At 35.7% G+C, this 25,602-nt stretch overlaps 2 protein-coding genes across 17 annotated transcripts; one reads left to right on the top strand and one right to left on the bottom strand.

Annotated features, from left to right (window-relative positions):
* The first annotated feature begins 4,954 nt into the window (after nucleotides 1-4,954).
* LOC112286618 (SCY1-like protein 2 A) lies at nucleotides 4,955-12,405 on the top strand. The gene is made up of 15 exons (XM_024528658.3): nucleotides 4,955-5,992; nucleotides 6,261-6,471; nucleotides 6,673-6,777; nucleotides 7,208-7,318; nucleotides 7,542-7,724; nucleotides 8,049-8,175; nucleotides 8,536-8,597; nucleotides 9,002-9,088; nucleotides 9,305-9,391; nucleotides 9,563-9,676; nucleotides 9,932-10,060; nucleotides 10,373-10,435; nucleotides 10,687-10,848; nucleotides 10,955-11,073; nucleotides 11,178-12,405. Exons 1-15 carry the CDS (start codon nucleotides 5,712-5,714, stop codon nucleotides 11,998-12,000), a joined length of 2,664 nt encoding a protein of 887 aa, XP_024384426.1. The 5' UTR covers nucleotides 4,955-5,711; the 3' UTR covers nucleotides 12,001-12,405.
* A 101-nt stretch (nucleotides 12,406-12,506) lies between these two features.
* On the bottom strand, nucleotides 12,507-18,884 carry LOC112286619 (uncharacterized). 16 transcript variants are annotated; one of them, XR_016504658.1, is made up of 19 exons: nucleotides 18,562-18,884; nucleotides 18,061-18,129; nucleotides 17,641-17,824; nucleotides 17,379-17,451; nucleotides 17,144-17,189; nucleotides 16,814-16,924; nucleotides 16,229-16,481; nucleotides 16,020-16,122; nucleotides 15,638-15,698; nucleotides 15,351-15,481; nucleotides 14,958-15,075; nucleotides 14,662-14,785; nucleotides 14,375-14,476; nucleotides 14,147-14,236; nucleotides 13,980-14,035; nucleotides 13,583-13,748; nucleotides 13,271-13,396; nucleotides 13,081-13,176; nucleotides 12,748-12,825 (listed from the first exon to the last, which is right to left on the bottom strand). XR_016504658.1 is itself a non-coding variant. In XM_024528667.3 (16 exons), the coding sequence occupies exons 1-15, from the start codon at nucleotides 18,658-18,660 to the stop codon at nucleotides 13,980-13,982; spliced, it is 1,620 nt and encodes a 539-aa protein (XP_024384435.1). In that variant the 5' UTR covers nucleotides 18,661-18,884; the 3' UTR covers nucleotides 12,860-13,176. The 16 variants fall into 16 exon arrangements, 4 of the variants coding, with proteins under 4 accessions (XP_024384435.1, XP_090109024.1, XP_024384439.1 ...); XR_012218181.2 differs by lacking the exon at nucleotides 13,583-13,748 and having other exon boundaries at nucleotides 12,507-12,825; nucleotides 13,288-13,396; XR_016504660.1 differs by lacking the exon at nucleotides 13,583-13,748 and having other exon boundaries at nucleotides 12,507-12,825; nucleotides 16,020-16,119.
* Between the last annotated feature and the right edge of the window lie 6,718 nt (nucleotides 18,885-25,602).

The raw sequence follows: 25,602 nt of genomic DNA, 5'->3' as shown, positions 1-25,602 counted from the left end.
AATATAATACATATATCAACAATGTAATTTTAAATTTTTTTAATATAAAATTAAAATTAAAATCATATATTAATATGATTATTTAGTTTATATCTAACATTATATTAATTTTTAAATTATAAAAATAAATTTATAAATATATTCATATATAATAGTTTGGCATATAATATTACTTTTGATTTTTTTAATTGAATATTATATTTGCATAATTATCAAATATAAATATACATATATATATATATATATATATATATATTAAAGTGTTGGCTACAAAAACTTATGTATCAATGACAATGGTATATATCTTATCCCAAACATCTAAGATGCAATCTATCTATTTATATATTTATATGTCTAGTTATGCTCTTTCACACCACATTAATGTTTTGTATCACTTCTAGCAATCTCTATTGTTGGCTCTCATTACAATAGATATTTCCTTTTCTATAAATCATAATGCCAAAGGTGATGACTTTACATTATAAAATGCTTTACCTTACACCTACAATCTCAAGGGCTTATATAAGTTTTATGGTCTATTGAATACTCACAAAATACACACCTAATACTTTGTAGAAAGATAATAAAACATATACACCACTTATATTCTAAGAATACATTTTATTAGTAGTATTGAATTTCACTACTATTATGTCAAATTCTACTTGCACAAATTAATTCTACTATTACTAGGCCTTAATATAGGAGATAGAATATACTAAGAATTATAATTAAATAATTATGTGTTTTAGATGTCTACAAAATACAAGAATCAAATACAAGACCATTAGCTTTAAAATTTGTTTTTATTACTAATATGCTTTAGATTCTATCGTCACACACAATCAAGTATGAATTATCTATTTAACCTTGTTTAATTTTTTTTTCATAAATGTTATATTTGAAATTGAAACAAATTTATTGTTTGTTTATCTTTAAATATATAATAAAAAATATATATTCATATATATAGATATATTTAGTCTAAAAATATATAATTACTTTTATTAAAATTATTATAATTTATTATACATATTATACTAATAATTTAATAATAATTTAAATTTGAAATTATATCTTTATTAATACGATTTTAAAATTAAAATAAAATAGACAATAATTTATACATATATTAATAAAATATAGTATAAAATATGATATATTAAATGAAATAATAAAATATTTGATCCAAAATTTCATTTCATTGCATTTTTTTTCGATTGAAGTATTGACTATATTTTTTGTCAAATACATAAAGATAATTTGAAATTATAAAAAATATATAATATAATATAATATATATATATATATATATATATATATATATAAAAGAGAGAAAAATGTGCCTATCTATGCATGTAATACTATTCATGCATCCATCCAATTTGTATTATTTTTTATAATAATTCAATGACTTACTTTAATATTTAATTTTAAAAAAAGATAAGGGATTGTAGTACTTGTGTGTATATATATATATAGATGATACAAATAAAATAAATAGATCATTAGATTTTAAAAAGATGTCATACATATCCCTCAAGTATATAGAAATATCAAGAACATCCTTACATTCTTGATAATAATAAATGTATTTCTGGCATTTTTAATAATAGCAAATGTATCCTCAAATATGATTAGGTATCACCAATTTGACAAAGACGCATCAATCCTCATGGATTCCAATATATTTTATTTTTTTTTGTCTTTATACAAGATCCAAATTGCATGCAATTATGATATCACTTGTGGATAGATCTTAGCTCAATTTTTTAGTATTTTGCTTCACAAATTCTCAACATCTAAAAAATGTCTTAGAATGGTGTCATTGGATGAGGGAGTGAAAAATAATTATCACCATATTTATTTATTTTTTAAGAGTTATACCATATTTTGGTTTTCAAGGTTGCTAAGTAACTTGAGCAATTCAAGACTACCACATTTACTATAATTATCATCCTTGGCTCAAAGCACAATGCATTCAATCTAAGCAAAGGCTTTCCAAATTTTTATGACCCCCAAATTGTGAAGAATTTTGCAATTGAAGCCATCTGAGATAGTGGCAAGAATCTATATGCAGGGAGTTTTGGTGTACCACAATTCAATGCAGTTATTGCAAAGAACTTCAAGACAAAAATAGCCATCGATGTAAATCTAGAAATCCATGAAACTATTACATCAAGCTACAATGAGGCAATTACAGCCAATATTTTAGGTTTAGTTAACCCTAAAGACAAGATTGTTTTCTTCGAACCTTTTTACAATTCTTAGCAAGCAATTGCTTCCATGTCTAGTGTGATCTTAAAAACAATTATATTACATACTCCAAATTTTGCTATGCAAAAAGAGGAGCTTTGTGCAACATTTTCAAGCAAAACTTAGATAATTCTTGTGAATACACCTCACAATCCTACCAATAAGATGTTTCCTTCGCCTAAGATGGAACTCATTGCATCTTTATGCAAAAGAAACACAATACTTTTGTCTTTTGTGATGAGGTCTATAATAAGCTAGTCTTTAAATAAGAGCATGTGTCATAGGTTCCACTAAATGGCATGTATGAGATGATGGTGACAATGAATTTCTTGGATAAAACATTCTTTTTGATAAGATAGAAAATTAGATGGGTTGTGGCACTACATGTGACATGAAGAATCCGTTTGGTATATTCTTAATCTTTACAACTACAATGCCACTCCAATGGAAATCTCTAGAAGCATTGTGAGTACTTGATTTATTCTTTGCAGAGTTGATTAAAAGCTATAGCGCTAAGAAAGACATTCTTGTTGAAGGTTTGAAAAGTGTACAATTTGAGGTTTAAGAATCAAAAGGCACCTACTTCATCATAGTAGATCATATCTTTTATTGGATTTGATAATAATGTTGTTTCTTGCAAGTATTTGATTGACAAAGTTAGTATAGCAGCAATCTCATCTAGCATCTTTCACACAAACCTAGAAGATGGCAAGAATCATAAGAATTGTTAGAGCTTTGTGAGATTGATGATACCTTATCTTATTTGAGGGTATATTTGCTATTATCAAGAATGTAAGGATATTCTTGATATTTCAACATACTTGAGGGATACATATGATATTTTTCCATAGATTTTCATTATTGATTTTTGGATGTAATGCACTATAATTTTATATTGAATTTCCAAACTGTATTAATTATTTTGAATAATAATAAAATAATTGAAACCAAAATTGGAAAGATAATTTAAATTTAAATTTGATATTGTATCAATGTAATTTATAAAATGAATTTTATGAAAATAAAATAAAATTCTAAACTCTGAATATTGATTCTATATATATATTGTAAATCAGACATTTTGTTTTTAATTTGTGGCATATTTGATCAGCCAAACAATCAGCTTTCTATACCTATGTATTTTTCATATAGCTGTCATTTGAATTTATTTATTTATTTATTTTCAAAAATGATTTTGGTTATGATTTGATGTTTGTGGTAATTTATTCTAATAATATATATATATATATATATATGTATTTATATATATAGATTTTATTCTCACCTTAATTATTGCATTTTCTAATATTGTCATCATTTTTAAAATTTTATATTAGTAAAAATAAAATATTAAAATATAATAGAATATATAATATATATAAAATAATTATGTATTAGAATTATTCAATTATAATATATAATTTACTAAATCATAATAATTAATAATAATATAATATAAATTTTTATGGTAAAAAATAAAAAATAAAAAATTTGAGTGATGATAGAAATGAAGGTTTTCGTTTGTTTGAAGGGTTTGAGTTGGCCATGCTGCACATCAAAACCCTAAACTGGGCAGCGGTGCGGGATGGAAGAAACGTTGAAAGGATGAATGAAACTGGGCTCACATGATAGCACCAACTTAAATTAAAAAAAATGGGGGTTGTAACAAACCAAATGATTGACGTCGGAGGAGGAGGAGGCTTTATTTTTTTTCGTATTTTCGGGCGGAATCAACGAGGCGGGTTCAAACGCACTCCTCAAACTCCGCAATCAGACTTTGCGTGTGTGTGTGTGTTTATGCGGCGTTGCTATTGCACATCTCAAGCGAAGAGGAAGAAGCCACACTCCGCGGATTCTCTCAGTGCTCATTGGCGAGTGTTATGAACCCCCCTCGGAGACCTGGAACCACGTCTCCGAGGATACCCTTTGCATGGCTTAGGCGACGCTGGAGTAGTCCATTGCGGTCGAGTTCGACCTCAATCCACACGAATTGGTGACTGGACCGCGACGCATCGCGACCGATTCATTCATGGTCTCACCATAGTAAAGAACTGCGTGGGATTTCGACTTTGTGATTGTACTCATGAGCGCCACCCCTCCCGTTACCACTGGCATCCACGCCATTGAGATTGCAATCACCAGCGTAGATGAAATTTAATATCTTAGAAACGTTATTACCTTGTTGAAATAATCACAAAATAGAAAACATGGCAAGCAGAAAAAGATAGAATGGGATTTCTTAAGGATTGTTGAAAGATTGAGTTCTAGGGTGATGGAATTCTGCAGCAAAAGAGTGACGAACTCAGACTAACTCTACGGGATAACAAGAGGATCAAGATAGGCAAAAGGGAAGAATAATGATATGAAGCTGGCTAATGCAGCATCTGCAAAACATTGCTGGAAACAAGGATGGACCAATCATCGACGACAAAAGCGGGAGGACTCGCGAAGGACGATAGTTTGAGACTTGGCACACTTCTGCGGACAGTACTGTAAGACTTGGCAAGCCATCAGAATATTGGAGGAATACTGTGCTACGGGAATCTTCCGAAATATTAATTAAGGAATTGTAAGAGACGTCATCACGACAGCATTGTTTGCGCGCTGGACTCAGATTTGCAAGTTTCTCCTCTGTTGCAAGTCTTATAGTAATTATACAAATGCGAAAGAAAGGGCTGCGACTACTTGCGTTGCACCGAAGAAAAGTAATGTGGGTGGGATCATACGAGCTTTGGATTGATGCCCTGGCTGGTCTCATGACTGGGTCGCCATTATGCAACCATCATTCCAGTACAGTTTGGTGTAGACCATTTCTGATACACAAGAATAGACCTCTGGTCTTCATTCTTCCTTCCATCCATGCTGCTGCTGCTGTGACGCTGGTCGCATTTACAGTGTCACCGCTCTAGATCCTGCAGCAGCAACGCCACCACCACACCGACAATCTGCACTCGCATCACTTTCTCTGGGAATGTTTATGCCGCTTAACGCTCCCTCATCACCTCGTGCAGTGACACAATTCCGGGTGGATTTGGAGATGCTTGGTGCTCACGTTGCGGCAGATCTTGCTACTGGGAGTCGGATTTCTTTTGGTTGAGTTAGGGTAGTTGAGTGGATCACCTTGCGTCGAAGATTTGGAATTCGTGTTAGAGAGCAGTGATTCGGTTCGCGAGTCGGGTATTGGGTTTTGAGGAAATGGATTTGTGGGTTTCATAGCTGGGGGCGGTTATAATTCCGAGGTGTAGGGTTCGGATATTTTCCCTTGTCAGGGGTATGACTGAATGAATTGTTCTTTTCGCTACCGCAAATTTTAGTTGGTTTTCGAGAAAAGATAGGATCTGTTAAGCGAACCCTAGTTTGGCTCCTCTGTAGCAGTTCAAGGCTTGTTTACAAAGCTCTTTTTTCTCGAAAAAGATCAGAGGATTTTGCGTTCTTGATCAACACAGGAATTCAAAATGTCGCTCAACATGAAGTCTTTCACACAAGCGCTTGCTAAGGCCTCTGCGGTCATTGAGAAGACGGTGTCGAGCACCGTGCACGAGGTGACTGGACCCAAAGCGATGCAGGACTATGAGTTGTTAGAACAGGTGGGGTCCGGAGGTCCAGATTTAATTTGGAAGCTCTACGCGGGACGGCCTCGGAACAAGGCCACGCAGATGCACAATCCTGAAGTATGCGTTTGGGTTCTGGACAAGAAGGCACTTACAGATCTCAGACTTCGAGTTGGTATATCTAGGTAGTTATCAATTTGAACTCTCTCCGAAACAGTTCGAGCTGCAGCAAAACTTTCTTCGAGTTGTTTTTTTTCAAAGATTAGGGCTACTGTCAATGTTTGGGAGTACATCTTGTAATCTTTATTGTAAATGAACTTTTTTGATTGGGAAACAACTGATTGAAATCAAACGCGTATTTACAGTAATAGGTGGAATTTCAGTCTCGTGCTTTATTGTGCAATACGATGTTGATATAGTGGCTCACGAGTTCGGGCCGGTTGTGATTTACAGGGCTGCGGAGGAGGCATTTTTGGACTTGGTGCGGCAAGACGCTGCGCAGTTGATGCGCTTGCGACATCCAGGTGTAGTACGTGTAATACAAGCTCTGGATGAGAGCAAAACAACCATGGCCATGGTGACTGAACCAATCTTCGCTTCTGTTGCTAATGTATTGGGGCGACTTGACAACGTTGGAAAAGTCCCCAATGAGTTGAAAGACTTGGTAGGTACTTTTCTCACGGTTTATCGTGTCTCTGGGTATCCATGTGATTGTGTTTTCTATTAGGAGTTCTTAGAGTGATGCGTTATTGCTTAGGGAGTTATTCGTATTGCTAATTGCAAGCTTAATTCTCAGTATCTATATTTGGTTCATGCGACTGTGCTTAGAGGATGAACTTGGATGGTTTTGTGAGCGTACTTGCAGGAGCTAGGTCAACTCGAGATCAAACATGGTTTGTTGCAGCTGGCTGAGACACTGGGATTTCTGCATAACAATGCACGTCTTTCTCACCGAGGCATCTCACCAGAGGTGAAATTCAGTTCTTGTATTTGTGCTCTTCTTCTCTCTTCGGTTGCTTCCCGTCCTTGTTCAATTTTCCCATTATTCAGCAAGGATTTCGTCTCTTTTCTTTGGGAAGGGTTCTATGAACTAAATAATTGCAGTCATCAAATCAGTGTATCCAGCGTTACTGGTTGAATTTCATGTTTATTACTGTTTAGATTATTCTATCCCCCCTTTTAACAGGGATCCCACCATGTCAGTGTCCACATGTTGCTTTGAAGTGTTAGTTGGTCTTGATTATCAGTTTGAGGTCGTTGAGTTGCTTGAGAGTTTACGAGTTGCTGGAAAGCAGTAATACTTAGGGACGTCCAGTTGCAATCTACCCAATGGTCCTCAGTGATCACTTGCAATCCAGCTTGAAGTAAATGGGGCAATCTGTTGTTTTTCGCCTTGACAGTCTGTTTACATCACATCTCATGGAGCATGGAAGCTTGCTGGATTTGGATTTTCCATTAGTCTAGACCAGACTGGAGCTGATCCAACGGGGGGTCCTGTTTTTCATTTCCCGGTAACACTCTTAAATTCGTTTGGAACATCTTGCGTGGTTTCTATCTGTTCACATGATGATGCTGCTTATTAGGAATCTAGTTTCAACCTGGTAGTTTTACCTGAGCTGAAGCTTCCATGACAGTAATGTATACTATTTTCATCTTTTGTAGGTATCTAAGATATTCCTTACTCGACACCTTTACCGTAATCCTAATTGATTGAATTGAGCATCTATTATGCAGGATTATGATGTGGATGACGTAGTTTTGCCGTTGCAACCACCTCTTGATTATACAGCGCCCGAGTTGACACGTAAAGGAGCTGGTGGGCCTTTTGCATCGACAGACATCTTTAGCCTTGCTCTGCTTGCATTTCATCTACTATCCCGTCATTCACTCCTTAAGTGCAATAATAATCTGCAAACGGTATGGTGGTCTACCTTAACTTTCCAATGTGTAGGACCCTACGAACATTTTTGAAATCTTTGAAGTGTGATATTTATGGCTTTTTGCAAGATATGGTCTCTTTCATTCTCTTGCTAGAGATGGCAACTGTTCAGTCTGCAAAGCTGGTCAGTAGCTCCGCTTGTTATTTCTTGATTGTTCTCGAAAGCCCAGGTCTCAGCCTGTCTTTAGTTATTTTAAAGATTATGATATGCATATCTACCGTCACTTCATAAGTTGCTTTGAGTCATGAACTACGATTTGTACGTGGCAATAAGTTGACCCGTGTCTAGTTTGGTGCTGCAGTATTCAGGCAAGGCTTCATACCTTCCAAACGAAAGTTTCTCAAATGTACCTGCCGATATTGGTCAAGACTTGAGACGGATGCTCAGTTCGGATGTGCATTCCAGACCTAGCGCCCACGACTTTACAAGTAAACCTCTTCATTTAAAAAGTTATCAGAATATCATTAGCAATTCCTTGGTCTTAAAATCACAGTATTTATCTTTTGTGTCCGTTTGGTAGTTTTGTTGATGTATACTAAGGTTACCAAATTTGTCAAATTCGATTTGTCATATTTTTAGTGACTGTTGTACCCCTTGGTAGAGTCAAGTTGGTTGCCTTAGTACTGAACTGGATATTTTTTGTTCACCTAAGCTCCTACTGTTACGATGTTATCACTGTTTTGCTCTGAGGTCGACATGAAACATATTTTCTTAAATGAAGTCGCCTGCACAAACATTTACTTTCCATGATGTGCTTATTCATGAAGGCTGTGGAAATGGTTTTACAGCTTCTCCGTTCTTTCGGGATGACACTAGGCTGCGTGCATTGCGGTTCCTGGATCATATGCTGGTAAAAAATGTCATTCCCATTTGAACTGCAGATGACTTGGCGATAGGATAGTCTACAGATCATTAATGTCCTTTCCAATGGTCAGAACGTGATGGACAGTTGCCAATGATTTGACCGTACATTTAGAATTGCATGTAGAACTTTCAGTACTTCTCATAATCAAAGTAGGGACATGTGACGAGTATGCAGTAGGTGTAGTGCATGGCATTGACTGCGTGCACTTTTCTAGAACGCATTTGGATTTTGTCTTATTCCGTTGTTTGCAGTAAGTTTAGATTCAGCAGTGACTGGGTAAAGGAATTGGTATTCTATCACCTAGATCTCGATTGCATTTTTCCTATCCGAACACTGCATACCTGCTAATTAAGTTCTGTTCTAATATCAAGCCTCTATGGAACGTACAGGAAAGAGACAATATGCAAAAAACCCAGTTCTTGAAAGCTATGGCAGATATGTGGACCAACTTTGATGCCCGTGTGCTACGTTACAAGGTTCGTTATTATGGATGTGGAGAATGCTTTCCTTTTGATTACCTTCCACTTTTCGCACAACAGCTTGACTAAGAGGAAGCGACCATTTGACAGCTGGATGCTGCAGCTCACTTTTAATTTGGCAATGGGATGTTAATGGATATGTTTTAGAGTGGTGTCTGCCACGTGCATTTGCTAAATCTCTAATTTAGACGCGGCTCAATGTCTGGAATGAAGGTGCTGCCACCATTATGTGCTGAGCTTCGGAATGAAGTGATGCTGCCAATGGTGCTCCCGATGGTGCTCACTATTGCAGAATCGCAGGTGTGTGCTTATTTACGGCGTCCATGTGACAGAGTATCTATTCTGGATGTTCTGATTAGTGAATCTGATTTTCTTGTTTTGAATGGGATTTAGTGCATATTCAAATTTGTCTGTTATGGATCCTTAATCCCGCTAAACTAGCGTTTCCTCATGCTTGGTGATGTTTTGCAGGAAATGGTGGATTTTCAGTCTGCAACACTTCCAGCATTATTACCTGTTCTAGGAACTGCCACTGGAGATGCTTTGCTTTTGCTAGTTAAGCATGCAAGCCTCCTCATCAACAAGGTGCTTTTCTGCTGGATTCGGACAATTTACTCATTACATGTTCTTGAATTCGGATCCCACATCTATGTGCAATTTGTTTTACTAGTACTCTGAAACATAGTAGATATATTTCTCTCTAGGAAATTGAGTTGTTGAGAGTAACGTGGTGAGTTTTGTTCCCGAGCTTTGTACTGTATGTATTCGTGTTTGACATGACCCTAGCTCCCTCAATAAAAGTCCAATTTTGAACTTATTTTGGTGCCAATTCGTTTGCAGGCAGGACCAGATGCCTTGGCAGCTAATGTGGTACCCATGATTGTCCGTGCCTTTGAAGACCCTGATGCCCGAATGCAGGAGGAAGTTCTGAAGCGCACCTTGAACCTCACCAAGCAGCTCGATTTCACAGTTAGTGTGCTCTCCTTGCCTTATTGTTTGATCAATCTCTAATTAATCGGATTTTAAACTAATTTGTCGTAGGAGCAGCGATTATGTGGACGTGAGTATTTTTGTGCGTAGCTTATAATTTATTAATTACGCAACTGTCAAGAACAATGACAGTTGTCGACATCCTTTTTTCTTTGGCATTGTGCATGGTAAATGATTATCCCCATATTATGAAAGCGTCGAGTCCTCAAGTTTTGTGGGTTATTACTTCTGTGACGTAGTAATTGCTCTGGCTGCGATTATAAATGTGCTAACGTCGGATTACCTGTACAGGTTCTTAGGCAATCGATTTTACCCCGTGTTCATGGTCTTGCTCTCAAGACCACAATGGCAGCAGTATGTATCTTCCTTGCTTTTCCGATTTCCTGTTGGTGCAGTTAACGTGCAGCTTAATAGCAAAAAGTGTAGCTAGTGTTGTGCCCTATTATTCTGGTTTTGGGCATCATTCTTGCAGTCTGAGTCGTCTATTAGTAATGGAACTGGGGTGTTCACAACTTTTAATTGAGCAGGAGTATGGCACAGTGTGTTGCTGAATCTAGGGTGGATGTATTATAAGTTTATATTTAAATCGAATTGGGCTGATGCAGGTGCGAGTGAATGCGCTGCTATGTCTAGGCGAGGTTGTTCCACGCCTTGACAAAGGGGCTATACAAGAAATTTTACAAACTTTGCAGCGCTGCACTGCTGTCGACCATTCTGCTCCTACTTTAATGTGTTCTCTAGGAGTCGCATCTGCTATTCACAAACAGGTTAACTATACTATCATCCATGTTTGAACAGTATGTCTTGTCTGCATTGAGTTGAAAGTCATGAATTAAACGTCACAACTGACTTGGTGTTGTGTTGCAACATCAGATGGGTGTGGAATATGCTGCAGAGCACTTGCTTCCACTTCTTTGCCCTCTGCTCACTGCTCAGCAGCTAAACCTTCAACAATTTGCAAAGTATATGCATTTCGTGAAAGAAGTTCTCAGGTAAAATTGGCAATCGTTTGGTTCTGTTCTCCCTTCAATTGTGTGGAAAATATGGTTGTTCTGGCAAACGATAGTGTAAGACGTGGACCATGTTTAAATTGCAGGAAAATAGAGGAGAAGCGAGGTGTTGAAGTCAATGGGGTGGAGCCAGTTTCTCTAGACATGAAGACGATGGCGCTTACTGGTCCTGCAAAAGCCAATGTTTCGGCAACAGGGAACGGTACAGACAACAACAGTTCATGGGACGCTGACTGGACTGCTCCTAAGAAGACACCCACCAACACTGCACTTGACAATAGTAGCTTGTTTCCTCAAAAAGCTTCCCCTGCAGCTCCAAGTGCGGCGCCAGCTCCGCCCCCTCAATCTTCCTTGCAACAACCTGATTTGTCATTTGAGTGGCCTCCGCCTGCGTCCACTGCTAATCAGGCCACCAAGGCTCCCAGCTCTCCTTACGCTGGTGGAATAGGTTCTGTCTTCAGCAACGCAAATCTGAGTTCTTCAAATAACTTTCAAACTACAGCAAACACTCAAGCTAGTGGCGACAATGATCCATTCTCTACTTGGGCACCACGAGCATCTTCAAATTCGAGCAATACATCTATACAGCCCAGTTGGAATGGTGGTTCCATTTCTTCAAATACTCAAAGCCTTGGCAACCTTAAGACAAGAACAGGGAGTTCAAAATCTATGTTGAATGCAAATGATTGGACGATGCCTTCGGCTCAGCAGAGTCCGCAAAAGGATACAAATGATTTTGGCGACTTTTTCAGCTCTCCTGGACGTCAAGAGGCCCCATTAAAACTGGCTCCTCCTCCTCCAACTGCGGGCTTAGGGAAAGGGAGAGGGAGAAACCCTATCCGTGGGCCACAGGTCAGGCACACAAAAACTAATACAAGTGATCAACCTCCCTTGCTGGATCTGCTATAATAGCTCTAGTGGACAGAACTTAGAATTTGTAAACTCGTGGTTAGGCTAATATCTTAGTCATTCTTGAGAGGCATGCAGTAGAGGTAGTCTCGAATGATAATAAGCTTCATTGTTGCAGCCCGCTCCTTCCCTTTTAGTCTCCGAAAAGTCTTGTTAAGACATTAGCAGGGAAGTTTTTGTACAAAGAGTGTAGAAGGTATTGTTGGGCTTTCTTGCTTACAATTACGCTTAGTGGCGTCACTTTAGTTACGGATGTGTCACTATTTATTACATTAGAACATTCTTCGTTCGTAGTTATGAAGGATCAACAGGTCCAGCTAATCGCATAATTGTGTGGGACTTGGAGAGTCCCGTGTATTTTGGCTATCTGGCACCTTGAAGTAATGCGAGTTGTTTTCAGTATCAGTCAATCTCTATTGCACCTCTCAACTAACCGTGTGTTAGGTGTCAATCACCGTAACAATTTGCTGATGGAGTAAACATGGAGCCGACTTTGGCACAGAAACTTTGCAAATAGTGCAGATTTATTGATTGTACCGGGTGTACTTTCAAGAAGTTAAGTGGATAGTTTTCTGATCATGGGATTGTTTGCCATATGCATGATTAATCAACATAGCACCACAAGCTCGTAGACATATTATTGTATCAAGCAGTCTCTCAAAAGTCATCGATTTGCTTGGTAAATATTATAGCAGCGAATGTCCTTTCCCTGGCATTACTTCATCGAACTCGGAGCTTAGCTCTGGGTGCTGAATGTGATCATTTTCATGTATTCAAAGAATTATAATCTGAGAGTGCTTCGTTGTCTGGTTTCATAATGAATCTCTGAAGATGCAAGTGAACAACGAAACACCCACAAGAATTGTAATCAAAATTTGATTTCTGGTTTCAAATTCCTGAACGCACTAGCACTGGTGCCCTAGACATGATCAATGGCGAACACACCTAACTTGTGGTCATCTTGAAAGAACACTCTGATCGCTTCTGCTGAAGGCACCTAAACTGGGTACCACACAGCTTACATGCAAGGTAGTCTTTCAAATGAAGCAATAGAAGTAACGGAGGACTCTGAAGGCTTACATGGCGGAGTATGCGCCGCAAGAAATTCACCAAATTGAAGTCTAGATTGGTTACTCCAGTGATTCCTTGATGACGAAATTAAGTGTGATGCATTATCTGCAAAAAAGATGAGAGCGTATCAAATGCAGGATTCATGACACTACTGTGAATTTCGAGTTCTAAGTGAGCCACGAGAGCATGGGAAGAGTACCACTGGTAAGTGCATACGATGAGGAGATGTCTGGCTATGTCCTGCTAAATCTTTTTGACATTTTTGCCAAGGGTGCGGAAGGGGTGTAGATGCTAGAGCGATCAGGTGATTGTATCCACGCCATCACTGTAAACAAGTAAATAAACATAAATAAAAAGTTTAAATATCAATCTCTACAGAAAAACGCCAGATTATCCAAGGTATACAACACGGATAGATTTGACGAAAGGACGTGTTTTCCCGGACATGTGCCACACAACCCTAGGGCAGATGGATGAAAGATCGTTGTTTGAGCACAATTTTAGAGCTCACAGCTAAAGGGTGTTCACTCCGGAAACGAGGCAGTGCGTCGCATATTGCCAGTCAAGTATGACAGTTCCCATCAGATGAAGACTGGCTGTCATGAAGGATGGACTGTGTTTCCCTGATAAGCAAGTAATCTTGAATCACAAGTAAACATTTATCCCTCCATGCTGATCTATTACACCAAGCGTGCGGATGTTATGAATGTGTTGAAATTGTCGATACTTGGTGACACTTTCAATCTTTTTCTTTTTCTACTTTGATTTGTTTGTTAATTACTAAACATAAATAAAATAATCTTCGTCATTGAGAATGAGTTCCGGATGTTTTGAAACACCATGATATGTACCAGTGTTCTGCCTAGATCAAATTCTTACGGAGTGACTTCAAAGCCTAAAAAAATTACCTAAATTGACTCTGGTTGGCTACCGCCCAGCATCCTTCGACGCTCCTCGTACGTTGCTTTAAAGATATACCAACGTGAACCACAGAATTAGGACTCATGCTCTTACAAAACATAGAAACACAAAAACATGAGCTCAGGGTGAATTACCAGGTGAATATTGTGCTTACGTTCTGTGGGCCGTTTCAGCATGGGAACGTGTAGACCTTTCCTGGACTGTGAATCTCCTGGTTGTGTGGGTTTCTTTGCTGCACAATATACTAGTGGAACAAAGTAAACCAACCTTATTAGCATCAGCAATATTCCAAGCATATTCAAATCGCACAAGTAATTTTAAAATCGGCATAACAGATGAAATTCACCTAGAAATCATACTATGACTACTGACGATATCTAACCTGGAGATGGAAGCTCGAGTAATCCCTGCAGAAGAAGCGACGAATTCACAATAGAGGTCTGTAACAAAGACTCCAGGTGCAGACGAAGGCGTTTCACGGCATCTGCAACATTAATACGAGATAAAGCAACAGCGTTACTCATTTCTAAGTCGTTAAAAAATGAGCCCCTTCTCCAGTGCAATACTTGCAGAAAATGAACAAAATGAACACAACTGGGCACATAGACGAAACTGTAACATTCACGTCTATCTTTGTACTTCGATAAAAATAGTCCTGCATATAAATACCAGGATGACAACGAAACGAAAGGCCTTGATATCCACAATGGAAAAGAAGAAGAGGCGTTTCAGACGCCATAATGTACTGTGGCTTTCTCACAATTTTTTTTACATCGAGCAACTCTTCTACAATCTGCATAACACACAATGTGCCTCACATATCAGACTAACCTACCAATACGGGCACGTTTATACCCTTTACAGAGAACTTCATGTAATCAGCTTCATTCAGCAAAGGTAGCACGAAAGTGACATTGCTGCGACCCCAGTGCATTATTACATCCGCAGCTTGTGATTTAACTTACTGTTGGCTTCTCGTGACCAGCGCCCACCATGAATAGAACTGCAGCCATACAGCGAACTTGATGCCAAAGAAATGCAGTGCCTTTGACGTTCATTATCCATACGGATTTCCCACCCCATCTGAATGCATTCAACGTGGTCAGTCGAGGTTGAGATTAATAACTAATATGAAGGACAAAATTATGCTCAGTTAATCTTTGCTGCTGCAATGAGTCAAAACGCAATGAACATTATGGTTTATATCTCCATACGATGGTTGTGAAGGAAACAAGAAAGAGAGAAATCCCAAACTCCAGTGGAACGTCATAACAGTTCAACTAGTCATAGGTCATGTTAGAAAGTCATTTCATTCCTGTGCGACTAGTTAACCACAATTGAGAGCAGATGTTGCTTACTTTTCATTTGAAGGTATTATGTCAAAATGGGTTATCGTACGCATGTAGTTATGTACGTTGGCGGCGTCCATCTTGCAGAAATTCGTGAAGTCATGTTCTCCTTCAAATTGCTTACAAGCAAACTTCATCACCTGAACCGACAAGAAAGTGTAAGTCTAATCAAACATTCTGGTTATGATAAAATTGTTGACCCTGGTAAACAGCATAGCTAATTAAAAAAAATAAGGTGACATCAAGCAAGAAAAAACATTATATTGACGATTGAAAGCATAGATTAGCGTCCATACATCAATATTCAGACCATCGTCGATGAAGAAATACTTGTATTCACGATACATACAACTGAATCTGAACCCTCCATGTACCGAAGAAAACATATGTTATAAAATTAACATAGGCATTGACATTTGAAAACAAGTATACAGAATTCTGTGAAAACACTACTATACCAGAAGGTAAGATGAGAGATTTGGGATCTCAATTATGAAACAATCCGGTATCTTTCATTTAACATAAAGAATCAACTTGATCACAATCACCAAAGATAAGTGAGTTACACGAAACCTCATACACCCACATAATTAAAATAAAGATGAGTCTTGATTGGAGTATTCAGACATTGCTAGAATATCAGTACTTAAAACGGTGGACAAGTTCAGATCAAAATACCTGGCATTAAACCCTGGTGGAACAGGGCACCAACCAAGCACTCGTATATCTTCTGGAAGTGCCCTATTCAAGATTCCGACGTAGTCATATTCGTCTTCATCTGCTATACCGACACAATACACACAAAAAAATAAGCGGTAGGATAAACAACACCATGTCTAAGATCATGAGTATCTGAAAGAACATTTGCGAGAGTTGGGTTGAAATACATGCAGTTCTGGCGAATTGCTCCTCTTCTTTACGACTTGCTCGAGCCATAGCAACTCTGTCTCCAGAATGATCTATGCATGACAAATCCATAACAAATCCAGAATTCTTGGTGAACGAGCCATCTTCTCCTTCAGGAACACCTTGAGCACTAATCGAGCTCTTTGAATTGAGCTCTTCTTCAGCATCTCCAGTAGACACAATATTTTCTTGACGCCGTGGTTGAATTTTTGATCGAAGATACAATGCAACGACCTACAAAATGTTATCAATTGATTAACCCAGTCAATCAGTAATTTAAAGTAGGATATTGATGAACTATAAGGCACACATGATTGCACAAAGCAACCCACCTTATTGCACGTAAGTAACGGACTAACGGCCTCGTCCTCAAAGATGCTGTTTGCATCAAGATTGAAAACCATGACGCAGAAATGACAACGAGGGTGAGCAACAAAGAGTCATAACGGAGCACAATAATCAGGAGGAAACCGCTCAAATTCATCCCAATCTATTCTACTCAAATAAACCAAGACGTTTGGGAATAATGGGATAATTACCCAGATGATGAGTCGCAAGTATCAGACCTGGCCAACGGCAGACACCCCTTTATCCGTGCGCCCACATCTTGTATACTTTGCTTCTGCTGCAGTCCCAGTAATCATTCGTGTCCTATGAAGCGCGGCAAAAAGTTCTGTCTGAAGCACAAAAAACACCAGAGAAACTTGTTTACGAAATACTCCTATGCCTACACGGTGTAACTCTCTGCAATACCCACATCTTACGCGGCGGTCGGCAAAGATACATTCACGAACTGTGTGAAAACTAAAGGGTAATGAACTGGCGAGCATACAAAATACAACACAATCAGAAATTGGTCAATAACCAACTTGACCACCAATCAGACTGTTCTGCACCTCAACTGTGTTTGGCGAACCAGCCTGCGATGCAAATCCTTGATACCTACACACCATACACATGGATCAAATCTGCATCACCTAACAATTGTTACAAGGTGTCTACAAAGTAGTTTCGCATTCTGAACAGGCACACCAGGTGTTTCTTACAGCTAGATAAAAGTTTTTAAAATCCAAACATTTTAATAAATTCAATCCCTAGTGATATGCAAGAGTAACAGCATACATAACATACCCGGTGCCCAGATACATCACTTTCAGTGCTACGTGACGAGAGCAATAATGGGACATGCTTTTTTCCATGGCATCTGCATCATGCATGCCATCAGAAAATTTCAATAAATAATAAAAAATGAAACAAGTAAACAAAAGGACCTTCAAATGTTTAATTTCATCCGAAATGTCACTCAAAAAAGACTGTACTATGCAACATGCGGATGCTGTTAAACGAATGAAGGTTCAAGATTCAGGACTTAAGTGGAAAACGCAACACATACTTCTTTTCTTATTCCGTTTTCCTTTTACTTTAGGAAGTTTGCTCTCTGTGGACGGGATGTCAGAAACTGGATTCTCAGACAGACACTTCAAACCAAGAACCCTCTTCACTTGCTGAGCAGCATCCTCTGACCTTTCAGGCGTCTGCAACAATGATTCGCTCGCAAAAATCCCTTCACGTCCAGGCTGGAGCACATTGAAGAAGCAAACCACAGGCTTAACTCTTGGATCATGAACTTAACAATAGGTCATTTTGTACGCTTCGGAAGTGGTTCCGAAGTCGATCAAATGGTGATAATGAATCTCTACATCATGAGGTTCAGCGTCCTCAGCAAATGTCAGCACTCATACTAAATTACCAATTCAAATGAAGGACAAATCCCCATCTCAGCATGAGCAAAGATTATAGCAGAAATAGAGACCTTTGTCTTGAGACCACTCTCGAATTCAGCTAAACGGGAACTCAATATTCCATTTTCCTTCCTGAGAATCTGCACGAAGGAGCACCAGTAGTAAGAAACAAGAGTACATGAACATTCGCATTGAGTAAAGTCAGACGCTCGACAAGTCAGCCAACCAAACCAGAACGGGCACGACCTCACACGCTGTGAACACGAACCCTACAAACGCATCGAGCCAGGATTCTACTCATCGAAGTTGAAATTCTATCCTTAAACCCTAAGCCCTGAACCCCAGTCTCTTCGAAAACAGCAAAGGTTCAGCCACGAGCCAACCCGTCTGGCGTTCCCACGAGGAAAACCTGGACGAGAAGACTAAAACCAGGTTCATAATCTCCTCGGGCAGAAACAGCAAATAAAAACTCATGAAATAATCACAACGGAAATCTAAAGGACCGACAAATTCATGCTAAAAGGCTCAATGCTATCCAAATTGTAGCACGAGCGAGCGAGAGAAGAAGATACCTCATTCTGTCCCCGCAATTCGGAAACGAGAGCCTCGAGCTCCGCCACCTTGGGCCTCAAATCCATCTCCGCTCGAGGCTTCTCCAGCGACGTCGGCATCGTTGCAGCGAAACTAGGGCAAATGAGGTATCTGCGAAAGCGCAATTTCACATCTCAGCACATCGTCTCATTGCAAATGCTTCACTTCACTCTCGCTTCGCTTCACATCGGCATCGTCAATCTCGAGCACAAATTGGCGTCGCGAGCGTCGGGGATTCGGCTTCGGCGATAGCTTCGTCTTCCAGGGAGGACGCCATCGCGCGGAGGCTGCAATGTCTCGCTCTCATATCTCGATGTGAAAAGCTCACCCTTCGTTGCTTCCTTCATCGACTTTTTGAAAAAGTGAATTCTTGTATGGAAAGTCACCAAGACATACGTCTTCTTCTCTTTTCTTTTTTCAAAATGGTTTTAAAATTTTATTAGAAATTGCCATTTGCAAGATAGCATTGTAGACAAGAGGTTCACTTATAAGATGCAATTTCACTTACCTTTTGTAAGTTCAAAATAATCTTATCTTGAATTAGTTAAAGTCCCTTGTATTGATGAGTAAGTTTTGATTCCTAAGAATTGGGCTAGGACACATTTATTCTTGGACTAGGACTTGGAATATAATAAATAAGTTTTTATTTTTTATCCAATTGGAGATTTTAGACAAGTTCATTTGATTTTGATTTTGATTTTTCTTCTTTCTTGATTGCTTATCCATCTACTTAATTTGAGAGCACCTATAGACTAAAAGGAAGAGAATTTCTAAGAACCATCCACCACTACAAAGAGAAATTCAAGAAGTTAAGGAAAAAATGATTAATAAAAGTGCTTTAAAACTAAATCTATAATATCTAACTTCTAACAACACTACTTGCAAGATCCATCCTAAAGACTTCATAGGTCTATTAAAGAGTTTATGCTAGCTACAATAGCTTTTACAATTGATAAATTTCAATTAGAATTTTATATAGTTTTTATTATATAGAAAGAATTTAATATATATATATATATATATATATATATATATATTATCTTAGGATATTAGATGAGCAATGAATAAGCAAATTCTTCTAAAAATAACAAATTCCTATATGACATTCATCTATAATATAAGTCTAGAAGTAGTTCTATCAAATCCTAAATATCATATAAATAACTTCTTCTTTCAATATTCTTTATTTTCTTCTCTATACTTGTAATGGTTGCATATCTTCTTCTTGTCTTATTTGTATGTATAATATTTTTTTTCTTACATCTTAGTTTATTTTCTATTTTTTGTATAATTTTTCTTTCTATGTGACATAAAACCATTGATGTTTCTCTAATAACATCATATATACACCTTCTTCTTCTAATAGATGTTTCTATTATTTAAGTAATTAAAAATAAATAAAAATAAACAAAAGTAAATAAAATATGTTCAAATAATATCTTCTTTAGAAAACTTTAAAGAAGTTTTTTATATATAGATTAGATCTTTAGACATATATATACCAAATTTGCATGTAGATTGTTATTAACTTTCCAAAGAATCAAGAACAAATGTTAATAGAATTGTGGCACAAAAAATATTCAAAATATTCAAAATTTTCAAAATCTTCAAATTAAATTATTTTCTTGTATAGATAATGTTTTTTTTTTTTTTTTTTTTTTTTTTTTTTTTTTTTGCTACATATATATCATGATTTGTAGCAATATTTAGAATCTATTACATCTTTAAATTAGAGATTCTGCCATAGCAGACTTTACAGCACCTACGCAAGTATTGGCTTGGACAAAGACACTTAAGATTATGAGAGCCACTATTTTCTTTTTTAGCCTAATTTTGCAACACAATTTGTCTCTTAATACTCTTGTACCTATTGACAAAGATGTCTTGACCATGTTTTGAATTGTATTGATTAAGTTTACATTTATAAAGCATCTTTTATGTTTGGAGCTCCAAAAGTGATTCAACATTAATCTTATAGAATTAGCAATGGTAGTAACCAAGATTTAGATTCTATTTGAGGATTACATCTTGCTGATTTTTAATAGGGCAAAAGCAGTGACAATAAACCTATAACAAAGTCTCTTCTATTTTGATACACATTTCATCTATCTACACCCTTAGCAACCTTAATTTGATCTCGAGGTGCCAAAAGGCATTAAAATCTCCTTGTAGGTTTGCTTTTAAAAACATGATTATATCTACTATCAAGTTCTACTTGCAGTTTTCTTTGAAGTTAGAAAAGTTATATATGAGAGAAAATAAGAGGATAATTTGAAGAAATCCTTTACTCCTTGAATTCATGTATTAGTTGGTGATGTCAAAATCATTCTTTTATCAATCATCCTATCAATTCTTAAAACATAAAAAAATTAAAAAAAATTTAGAATACAAAAGCATTCTTAGACAATGTAAGAATTTTCTAGAATTAAAAGTCAAAAGAAATCAATGCATCTAAATCAAATGCAAGAAAAAAGAAAAAAGAAAAAAGAAAAACTGACTATTGGTACGAAGACCATAAGTAATTTGAATACTATCAAGCCTTTCTATGCACCAATACCATCCTTTGATGTGATCAAGGTCAAGGACCATGAAAAGATTCTTTCCATCTTTTCAATTTATAATATAAAATCAAAATCTACAGCAGTATTAAAAGGTGAGGTAATTACAATCATAGATATTTTGATATTGTATAGTGGCGACGTGCTCTACACAAAGCCTAATTTTTTCTTAACATTCATAAACGCTGAAGATTGACAGATTATTGGCCAAAATAAAAAGGCAATGAAATTTCTTCTAAAAAACATGTTGTTTCTACTGGCACCATCATCAAGTAAGAAGTGGCCAATTGTATCCAACCTACTCAAAGTATAAGTTTATGAACTTTTATATTTCTAAGGCACTTCATATATATAAAAAAAATTACTACAATTTTGGTCAATTATACACACAACATCCATAGATTCAAAACCATAATTTTTGAGCTACATCTAAAGCAAATTCTAAGGCACCTATATTTCATTGCCATCAAATATAATGCAAAAATTTAAGAGTTTCTAAGAGCTCTACTAGAAGCAATTCTAAATATACATTATATTCAACTTTGGATCAAGGAATAAAACTTTAACTAATAGATAATGAAAAATAATTCATTGAGTCAACAAATGGCAAATTCTATACAAAAGCTTTTCTATATGTTATGTACTAGACGTCATAGAGGTGACTTTAGATGAGACTTACTTTATTTTAATGAAATACAATTCAAATAGATAGATACAAATAATTTATATATATATATATATATATATGTTAAAAAAAAAAACTTTGAAATCACAACACATAGCATTAGCAAAGTTGCTCACAAAGAAAATATAAAATAAGATAAGATCTTATTTCCAACACTTATTATTTATAGGTGGTGGCTACTACTCATCATTTGATGATTACATCCATCCAACATTCTATCAAGTCTATTTATTAATATCTTATCTATTATAAAAATACATCTTTAATATATTCTTTAAATCCTTTAGATCCTTTACTTGTTTATTTTCCTTATTTCTTGGCCTTTTCATATACTAAGAGCAACGTACCTAAAATAATATCTTCTACAATGTAACTTATTCTATTTTTATTTTTATTTACTTATTTTAATACTTCTATTTTATTATTAATCAAAGGCTTTCAATCTTAATGGCTTTGTCAATATGTGATGATTATCCTTTACTAATGTCTTTGTCAACAAATCAACAAGCATGTCATCCATTGCATAATACTTCATATCAATCATTCCTATTTCAATCTTCTTTTTTATGAAGTGATGTTGAATATCAATGTATTTGATCCTTGAATGATACTTTAAATTCTTTGCAAATACAAGATATCCTTGATTGTCACTCTCCATTGTAATTGCTTCTATTTGTATAATTCTAATGTCGTCCAAAAATTATTTTTGCCATATTGCCTTTATTACACCATGGCTTGTTGCCATGTATTCTACCTCCATTATTGATCTTATAATTATTGGTTGTAGCTTGCAATTCCATGAAATAACTCCCACTCCAATAAAGAATACATATTCTATTGTTGATCTTCTATCATTTGTATTTTGAGCCCAATCAATATCACAATAATCATACAAAGTAATGTTATCACCTCCAAGGCGTAATTTGAAATACAAAATACCTTTTAAATACCTCATGATCTTTTTGGTGGTTGCCCAATAGATTGGTCCAGCCTTTAATATGTAATGGCTCACAACACTCACCACATGTACAAGATCTATTCTTATATAAAATATTGTATGTATAAGTGAGCATACTAATGCCTTGTATACAATACCTTGTATTTCACCTACAACTTCAACAAATTCTTCATCTGTGAGCTTCATTAATTTTAAATTGGCATCTAAAGATGTTCCAATAGACTTGCACTTATCCATGTTGAATCGTTTCAATACCTCTTCAATGTACTTGCTTTAACTCATTATAATTGTTGTCTTAATATAATTTCTCATAAATTCTACTCCTAAAAAATAATGTAGCTCCCTCAAATCACTCATCTTATATTTCTTTTCTAATTTTACCTTCAATCAATCCATTGTCTTCAAGGTATTGGTTAAGATGATCAAATCATTAATATAAAAGATGAGAATTAATTTGAACTCATTTGATTGCATCACATATATATATTGATCAGTCTTATTTCTTTCAAAGCCTTTATTAATTAAAAATATATCAATATATTGATATCATACAATTGGTGATTATTTGAGCCTATGTAAGGATTTTTTCAACTTACAAATAAGATATTGTTTGCCTTTTTTAACAAATAATTGAAGTAAATCCATGTAGATGTTTTCTTCCAACCTTCCATTTAAAAAAGTTGCCTTCACATCCATTTGATTCATGTCAAAATTCATTACTGCCTCAATTGCCACAATAATTCTAATAGTGTTAAATTTAGCCGCAAGAACAAATGTGTCATTGAAATCAACACCAATAACCTGTAAGTAGCTTATGACAACCAATCTAACCTTGTATCTAATACCATTATTCATTGCATCCTTCTTGATTCTAAACACCTACTTAGAACTAATTAAAAGTCAATTTGGTAGAATTTGAGTCATCTTCTATGTTCATTATCCATAAATAATTTGTATTCTTTTTTTATAGCATTCTTTGACTTTATAGCATCAATAGACTTCATTATATCACAAAAATTCAATAGATCAATAAGAAGTCTATACTAGCATGTTTTTCACTTATTTGAAGAAAGATATGGTTTTTCCACTATTCACCAAGTTTTTTTTTTATCTCTCAAAGGATAACTCCTTTTATTTAATGAAAATTCATCATCTTGTACTCTAAGCTCTTTTGCAATCTTATTCTTTTTTAAAGCTAGTTTTTTCACATTTAATAGTTGATACTCTTCATCATCATCATCTTCAATATCTTGATTCTTTTTATTGTTGATTTTAGCAATTATAGACATATTATGATCTACCCTCATTGGTTCTTTATCTTAATTTGTATTTCTTTCATCTTCATTGTCATCATCTTCTCCTTCCTTCTTTGCTTGAATTAAAGATATATCTACAAATATACCATTACTCACACTTGGGCACATCTCTAAGTACTAATAAGTATTTTTATGCTCCAAAAATTCTACATTATAAATCTTCATGATATTCTTGGTTTGTAAATACATTAGCCTATAAGCCTTGATGCCTTTACAATATTCAAAAAATACATATTTTATAATTTTTGTATTAAGTTTAGACTTCATATAATTTGATACCTTTGCATAAGCAATGCATTTAAAAATCTTCATCTATAAAATACGTATTTTTTGCCATTCCAAGCTTCTTGTAGAATCATTGATGTGAGTGCACTTACACGACACCTATTCCTTATAGACACTATTATAACTATGGCTTTTGTCTAATATTCATACTCAAAGTTTTGTACATGAAGTATATTCCTTTCCATCTCCACAATAGTGTGATTTATTCTTTCAGCAATTCTATTTTGTTGTCAAATGTAAGGAATAGAGATTTATATTATAATGCCTTCAATTTTTAAGAATTTATCAAAATACTTTGATATATATTCACTTCTATTATCCATGCACAATACTTTGATCTTACACTCACATTGCTTCTCTACAAGTACCTTAAACTCCTTAAATCTTAACAAAAACTCACTCTTAGCTTTAAAAATGTAAATCCATAGTTTTCTTAAGAAATCATCAATGAATATAACAAAGTACCTTGTTCTTCTAATTTTTGGCATCTTTATTGGTCTACAAATATTAAAATATATAATTTTCAATAATTTGCTAGTATATATTGCAACTCTACTTGGAAAATAAAATCCTTTGTTATTTGCCTTACATACAACCTTCACAAGCAAGTGTCATAGTATTGTGCCTGAATTGACCAAGATTCAAGCTATTTATTATAGATTGGAGCTTCTTCATGCTTTTGGCATTCAAATGGTTAAGTTGTTGATCCCAAATTCTAGACTTATCTTAATTTTGTAGTAACTCAATAAATCTTGCCACTTCAATTTTATTCATTTTTTTATAATTAATGAAGTAAAGATTGCCATTTCTAAAGCCTTTGGTAACATGATCTCTATTCAATGTCTTTACAAAACATCCATTCATATTCAGTTAACTTTACAACCATGTGATAGAAGTTTACTCACCAAAAAGAGGTTCTTCTTTATTTTTGGCATATATAGGACTTTCTTCATTTTGATCCTCTTCATTTGATCTTTTATATTAATCTCAACCACAATGGAGCCAATTCCAATGGCTTGCACCATGCCATTGTCTTCTATCAAACTTTTATTGTTGAAATTGCTTCATAAGTATCAAATGATCACTTATATAATGTCATGTACTTAGTAGCATCCAAATCTATAATTCACTTGGACATGACAGTTATGGAGGCTCTTTTGCTTGCCATGAAAGCATAGTCATCTCCACCTAAACTATCACAAGAATTTTTGTATTTTTTC

The sequence above is a fragment of the Physcomitrium patens genome, chromosome 9 (assembly GCF_059467195.1).
Source record: "Physcomitrium patens ecotype Gransden chromosome 9, ASM5946719v1, whole genome shotgun sequence".
NCBI lineage: Eukaryota > Viridiplantae > Streptophyta > Bryopsida > Funariales > Funariaceae > Physcomitrium > Physcomitrium patens.
The sequence above is the reverse complement of the archived record's forward strand: the minus strand, read 5'-3'. Positions and strand labels throughout refer to the sequence as shown.

Coding starts and splice junctions, on each gene's coding strand:
- LOC112286619 (XM_024528667.3), bottom strand. CDS start 18,660: ATGCCGACGTCGCTGGAGAAGCCTCGAGCGGAGATGGATTTGAGGCCC. Junction 17,452..17,640: donor AAAACGGAATAAGAAAAGAA/GTATGTGTTGCG, acceptor TGCATGATGCAG/ATGCCATGGAAAAAAGCATG. Junction 14,036..14,146: donor GCTGAAACGGCCCACAGAAC/GTAAGCACAATA, acceptor ATATCTTTAAAG/CAACGTACGAGGAGCGTCGA.
- LOC112286618 (XM_024528658.3), top strand. CDS start 5,712: ATGTCGCTCAACATGAAGTCTTTCACACAAGCGCTTGCTAAGGCCTCT. Junction 6,472..6,672: donor CCAATGAGTTGAAAGACTTG/GTAGGTACTTTT, acceptor GCGTACTTGCAG/GAGCTAGGTCAACTCGAGAT. Junction 8,598..9,001: donor GGTTCCTGGATCATATGCTG/GTAAAAAATGTC, acceptor TGGAACGTACAG/GAAAGAGACAATATGCAAAA.